Below are 7,156 nucleotides of genomic sequence, written 5' to 3'. Positions count from 1 at the left end.
AAGTGACCCCGACCTTGCCAAAAGGCATGTAAAAGGTCGAGGTCATGTCCTAGAACCGATTAAGAAATGCTCGAATCAGGCAAAGGTTAGCCCGAATCTTCCTTTCCTTGATCTCCCTCCATGCTCGCACCAAAGCTCCGAAAGCTCCAAGCTCGATGATGGCCTGCTCCTCCTCTTCAGCAGCCTCCTCCTCGGCAACCTCCTCTTCAGCAGCCTCCTCCTCGGCAGCCTACTCAGCAAACGCCTCCTCTAACACCTCCTTAAAAGTTAGAGATGAGTCGAAGCCAGCATCCACGTCTATGGGAGCCCTCCCCGACGTAGAAGCCATGTCACCTGCAGAATTAGAGTAAATTAGGCCGCGTCAAGTGACGGCGAGCCTCAGTTAAGGTATTTTCAAGCTTTCAAGCTCCAAAAATGGTCTTTTCTCGCCATCTTTGGCCATTTCTCTCGAAACCTGACTACTCATATGGTGAGATAGGTCAAGTCAAGTCTAAGTTCGAGCCAAGTCATGGGTTTGAGTCGAAATTTCGGCATCATTTCGCTATAACGGCGATTATGCCCTAGAAAAGTGTCCTGAAAAAGCCATCGCAAATCAAAAATCCGAGATGGTAGGAAGTATATCCATCACACAAAGATTCCAAATATCAAATTTCATCACAAATGGGCAATCCTAAGGCTATTTTCGAAGCAATTTACGACACAGCTGTGAAACCGTCTCAATTCTACTCAAATGCTCAATACTCAATGAAAATTTGAAAAGAACACATGGTTATGTTCCTTACACTACCAATTATCCATTTCTAAGGTCAATTTCACAAGGAAAATTCATTTTGGGGAGAAGCCCCAAATTTTCGACATATTAGGGTTGAAAACCCTAATTTTGCCGACTCAAATCAAGCCAAATGGGGATGTTAATGCAAGAATGAGACACATACCTCGATTATTCATGGCAAATGCAAGCTTTTGATCAAATTTTGACGGAAAACGGTTGGAATTTGAGAGAGTTTTAGAGAATTTTGTGTTTTGTGTTTATGAATAAACACGGGTTCTTTCGAGATTTTACCGGACGAACCCAGGAAAAGATGCAACAAGTGTTACGCCTCTTCCAAGAGTCGCAACTCTTGCTACACCTCTTCCTCAGCTTCCCTCCAATTCAATTTTCAAAAGTTCGTTATAAGTTCGTTATTTGTGGGCTCATCTTTGGTGCGCCTCTTCTCCAACACCATATATCGTATATTTCGTCCGTTTGATATTTATTCTTCGTCTGGACCCGTATTTCCGAGTAGACTGTGAATTGTCACAGTATTTTATCAAGATTTCGCTTGCAACAACGAGCGGATTTTATCTAACGGTGTTTCGACAAACCTCAATTATTTCCCCAGCGAGAGTTCATGACAGCCGATTGTTCTTCTCGAGACATGGAGTTCGTTTGAGACTGACGTAAGCAAATTCAACCTCAAGTTTTGCCGGAGTTTGCTTGAGACCGACGCAAGCATATTCCACCCAGCAGTTTCTACCGACGTCCTGCTACCTTTCAATACTACGTTTTATTTCCCCTCAAAGAAAGAAGTCTCAGGTATGATCTCTTCTTATGACTGTCGAGCTTCCTTACATAGTCTAATGGACTTTAAACGACCCTCCTCGATAGTCGACAGACTCTAAAATGTTCCCAACGACATGTCCTTGGCTAAGACCTCTTAAGCCGCCTCGCGTCGCCATAGTCGTCAGGTTGTAATCTTCGATTGACCTGATGACTATACTTTGACTTTCGCCTTGTCCTAGCCTCAGTCAAAGTGGGGGCTCTGTAAATACCTCATTTCTGCACTTCCCGCAAACCACCCGGTGATGATTGGGCCGCATGTTTGGTACACGGAACGATTTATGACAATGCGTAAGTTTATCGTCAAGTGATATCCCAAATATTTGTGTTTACCCCTTGGTCTTCATCTACATGCCGTTACGGTCGTTTTGACAGTAATTAGAGTTCATTTGGAGTCCGGGTCAAAAACCGTTTCATTTTCTAATAAAACGTCTAAAATGCCGAGTCAGAATGTTCTGGAATATTCCAGATATTTCTATTCCATATTTCAATATCTTAATATTTTGGCAAAATAAATCCCAAAATTATATTTTAAACAGTAAGGAAGTTGAGATCTACCGCAGTTCCATAACAAAAACGCGGAAAATCTTTCTTCCGCAGGAGGAAACTCCCGGGGAAAGGACGTAGCACCTGCTGCGCCTCTTCCAAGAGTCGCAGTGGCTGCTGCGCCTCTTCCCCAGCTCCTTTCTGCGTATTTTAAGATCTTTTCAAGATTTGTTTCCAAAGTTTTACCGAAACCCAAATTCCTCCGAGTGATTAGTATAAATAGGGACTTTCGTTCCTCATATTTCTCACGTGAGTGTCCGCCCTTCTCTTCTCCCTTTGCATTCTAAGACCGTGCTCTTTGCTTATTGGGATCTACGTGCTTGAACTTTCGACCACGTAAGCTCGTATCCTTATGAGTACCAGCCTCGTTTTGCATGACCTACCAATTTGACCAACTCCACTCAATCAACTTAATCAATTTAGTTTAATTCCTCTTAAGAGGGCACTTTCGTTGTAAATTCGAGTCGAGCAATCACTAATCGTTAACTTAGTCAATCTTGTTTCGTTAAACATGTAAGTCGGAGGGTGTAAATCCCATGTTTTATTATTGTACCTTTTTATTGTACAAATTATTGTAAGATTTACGTCGAAAACAAATTAAAACCGATTTATAAAACCTTTTATCAAACCCTTTTTTCGGATTACCAGAGATGAAACATCGAGAAGAGTCGCAGCATCTGCTGCGCCTCTTCCTGAGGTTGCCGCTGTTTCTGCTTTTCTTCTTCTTCCTTTGTTGTTCGTTGATTCGTCTTTTTTATTCCGTTTTCTTTATTTTCCCCCATTATTTATTCGTATAATAATTTTAACACATAATTAGTAATTTATCACTTTTAATTTCCGCCTTTAATACCAGATAATCAATATTTGCGGGTTTTCGTCATTAAAATCAAATCCGGGTTTTAGAGATTCGATTCGTCCATATCAAGTCTCCAAAATTCATCTTTTGTAAATTTTCACCCAATCTAATTTAATTTGTGTAAATAACCTTAATCAAATCGTATTAGCAAACCAAATTAATTCATGTTAACCAAAATTTGTAATTAGTAATTAATTCATTCTAATTTGAGTCCGTTCTTTATTGCTTTTATGACCCTCTCACATGTAAATAATCTGTTAAATCACTTTCATCCGAGTCAAATATCAATAATCTATCATTAAATTACCAACGAACATTAACGATATGCAGTTCCGGCTTCACAGCCAGAACTCACCTCATGAACAGACGTAGTGACCACTGCGCCTCTTCCAAGGGACGCAGCTCTACTGCGCCTGTTCCGGGTTGAGTTCTGCCTCTGAACTTCCGTTTCTGCTTTGACCTAGCTCATTAGTTTACGTTTTAATCAACTATTACCTTTATTATCGCCACTAATCTGTTCGTTTTCTACCCTTAATTTATTTTCCTTTTCTTTTCTCAAATTATCCGTTTTAAACGTATTTTCGACGTAAATCATCAATCAAACCAATGTAATTATTTTAATTTAAATAATTGTATTTTATTGTATCTTTATTATCGTTTGTATGGTTTCATATGTAATCAACATTAAATCCCCACTTCGATCCAATGTATGTTAAATTATATGTTCACCGACTTAGTTAATTCTCACATGCTAGGATTAATTTATTGGATGATGCATTGCATGCATATAACCGACAACATATCAAGTATAGATGATTTTCCCTAATAATTAGTAGAGGCCGCTATCGAGGTGGGCGGGATTAGGTGTTCGATCAAAAGAGCTTCCTAATACGTACCCTCACCCCTTACTCCAGATCTCTGTGAACATCCGTGTTTATTGCCATCCACGAGAGTCATTCTAGACATAGAATGCTAAGGGTAACGAGTTCTTAGTGTCTATGTCACTACTTTGTGTCTTGACATGACGCGAAGTACTCGAACGGTTTCCAATTTTCCACAATAAATTGGTGGCGACTCCACAAATGCAGACGCTTGTTTTCCCAAGCGCCCCCGTGGGCCCCCCCGTGTCCACACAGATGAATAGAAGCTCTCTCTCCTTTACAAAACAGCATAAGATCGTCAGCAAAGCAAAGATGTGTGAGCTGTATCCTATTGCGCTGTATCCTATTGCACAAAGAATGGAATTTGAATCTTGGGTGGTGCTGAAATACCCCTAGCACTCGGCTTAAATATTCCAAGCATAAGGTGAGCAGGAGGGGAGATAAGGGGTCTCCCTGCCTGAGCCCTCCTTTTCCTTTAAAGAAGCCAAAAATTTCTCCATTCAAGGATATTGAATTTGAGGTGGTAGTTATGCATTGCATCAGAAGTTGACAAACCTTATCAGGGAAACCAGTAGCAGTAAGCATGTCTTTTACACAAGCCCACTCTACAGAATCATAGGCTTTCTGTAGGTCAAGTTTCATCATCAATCTTAGGGAACAACTCTTTCTTTTATATAATTTTACCAGATCTTGGCAAATGAGGATATTTCCCACAATATCCCTACCTTTGATGAATGCACTTTGAGAAGGATTAATAATGTCTGGTAAAACTTGTCCCAATTTGGCACAAATCACTTTGGACAAATATTTATAAACAATATTACAACAGGCAATAGGCCTAAATTACATTACTGTCTCAGGCAGCTCCACTTTTGGAATTAAGGTAATGATTGTATTATTACTTTGCTTTAACACTTTCCCAGACTAGAAGGCTCATTTCACAGCAGCAATCACATCATGTCCCACAATATCCCGGTTATCCTTGAAGAACTGACTACTATATCCATCAGGGCCAGGGGCTTTGGTCCCTTGGATATCAAACATAACTTTTTTAACTTCCTCAGCGGTCACTGGTGCATTTAAGATAGCATAGTGACCCTCAATAATACAAGGCCCCTTCTGCACCACTCTGTGGTTAACTGATGTCACATCATTAGAAGTGGCCAACAGCTTCTGATAAAATTTTTCAAAAGCTGCTTTGATACTATCAGGAGTAGTACACATAGTGTTATTCATGTCTTTTATCTGAAACACTCGATTTTTGGATATTCTTCTTCTAATATTAGCATGAAAATAGGAAGTATTTTCATCCCCAAATTTCATCCATTCACATTTTGCCTTCTGACTGAGAAATTGGTGCCTGGCTTTTCTCAATTTAATCACTTCCTTGGCACATTCCTGTTCATTTTGACACAACTGTTCATTTAAAGGATCCAAAATTAACAATTCCTGAAAATTCTGCAAGGATAGTTCAGCCACATGAGTGAGGTTTTCAATTTTATCAAACTGCTCCTTATTTAGTTTCTTCAATGCAGATTTCAATCCTTTCAATTTTGTGACCACCCTGTACATAGGGGTCCCCTGGCACTCCCTTTGCGAACTAGTCCTTACAATGTCAGAATATCCAGGTGCCAAAGACCACATGTTGAAATATTTAAAGGTGGCCCCTCTCCTCTGATGTTCTACTTCAAAATTAACAAGACAAGGACAATGATCAAATGTGCCTTCAAGGAGAAAGTGGACATAACCATCAGGGAAAATGTCAGTCCACTCATCATTAATAAACACCCTATCAATCCTGCTATAAACTTTAGTACCACTTTCATGCTTATTAGACCAGGTATAGAAAGCACCTCTAGCACTGAGATCAGCAAGTTAAGAGTCCTGTATGGTCTGCAACATTGGCCTAAGCTCAGCATTAGAAACAGGAGCACCTCCAATCCTCTCATTCCTAGCCATAACAGCATTAAAATCTCCTCCAACAATCTAGGGCCCATGAACTTGTCTATGATAATCTCTCAGGGTAGCCCATAAATCCACTCTTTCATTAGCATGGTTTAGTCCATACACCAGAGTAAACCAAAACACCTTTTTCCTACTTTTATCCAGAACTTTTGCATGAATGCTCTGAATAGAAACATCACATATCTCAACTTCAAAAGAGTTTGGATTCAAAATAAGCCAAATCCTCCCTCCCTTATGTAAACTAGTATTGGTACAAATTGCCCAATCCTCACACAAATTTATTCGAACTTTATTCTAGTTTTTGGTTTTTATTTTAGTTTCTAAAAGTCCAAACAACCCTACTTTATTTTGAAGCAAAATTCTCTTTATTTCATGCTGCTTATTAGGAAGATTTATGCCTATAATATTCCACATACCACACCTATCCATATTCTGAGTTGTTCTTGCTAGACCCCCCTTTCTCAACCACCATATTTCTAGTTATGCCTAGTCTAAATCTATGTAAAGACTGAGTCAAGGATTCCATGAAAGAGAGGCCATTATGGGAAAATGTCCACTTCTCTCCATTATCAGTCCTCATAAGTTTGGTAATGAACCTTCTGGGTAATGAAATTTCTATCAAAGGAGTATTCGGAACCAGCACAGGAGTCAATATCACTCCAGTTGTAGGAGTTGATTGAATTATCTGCTGTGTAGGAGCTTTCTGCACTGTTCTGGTTCTCATCTGTGGTTTATGCAGTGGTGGTTGTTGTTTCTGAACCATTACTTCCCCTGGTTTCCACACTCGTTTCACCACTTTTTTTATCATTACCCTTCCTACACTTCTCAGCTAAATGACCCATTCCCCTACAAGGTAGTACAACTTAGAGGAAGCGAGTCATATACCACCCTTAGGGTTTGAGTTTTTCCATTCTCATCCAAAAAATTGATGTTATTAGGGAACTTCTGTCCAATTTCAACTTCAACCATAACACGAGCAAATCCTAAGAAATTTTTATGAGAGGTGGAGTCATCACTCTTAATGTATTTACCCACCACACCGGCTAATTTCTTAAGACTCTCCCCCAATACTTAACATACAGTCCAAACAATTTCATCTAAATCGGTATTTTCTTAACATTATGTTTGATTAATTCTGTCTCAGGACGCCACCCATTCACAATTACAGGATTGTTGTCAATAAAAAAATGACCATTGTTAAGGACAAACTGCTGCTGAGCTTTAGTTTTAAAACGAACTGAGAAAATACCATTGGGTAGAAACGAAATCTTGTCAATCCCCTGTCCCTGCCAAACCCTTTTAGCAAAA

The 7,156-nt window shown here is 39.6% G+C and overlaps 1 protein-coding gene across 1 annotated transcript; it reads right to left on the bottom strand.

Annotated features, from left to right (window-relative positions):
• Positions 1-4,816: 4,816 nt before the first annotated feature.
• On the bottom strand, positions 4,817-6,611 carry LOC141644876 (uncharacterized). Its single transcript, XM_074453971.1, has 2 exons — positions 6,445-6,611; positions 4,817-5,744 (listed from the first exon to the last, which is right to left on the bottom strand). The coding sequence occupies exons 1-2, from the start codon at positions 6,609-6,611 to the stop codon at positions 4,817-4,819; spliced, it is 1,095 nt and encodes a 364-aa protein (XP_074310072.1).
• Between the last annotated feature and the right edge of the window lie 545 nt (positions 6,612-7,156).

Source organism: Silene latifolia, chromosome 1, assembly GCF_048544455.1.
Source record: "Silene latifolia isolate original U9 population chromosome 1, ASM4854445v1, whole genome shotgun sequence".
NCBI classification, from domain to species: domain Eukaryota; kingdom Viridiplantae; phylum Streptophyta; class Magnoliopsida; order Caryophyllales; family Caryophyllaceae; genus Silene; species Silene latifolia.
The sequence above is the reverse complement of the archived record's forward strand: the minus strand, read 5'-3'. Positions and strand labels throughout refer to the sequence as shown.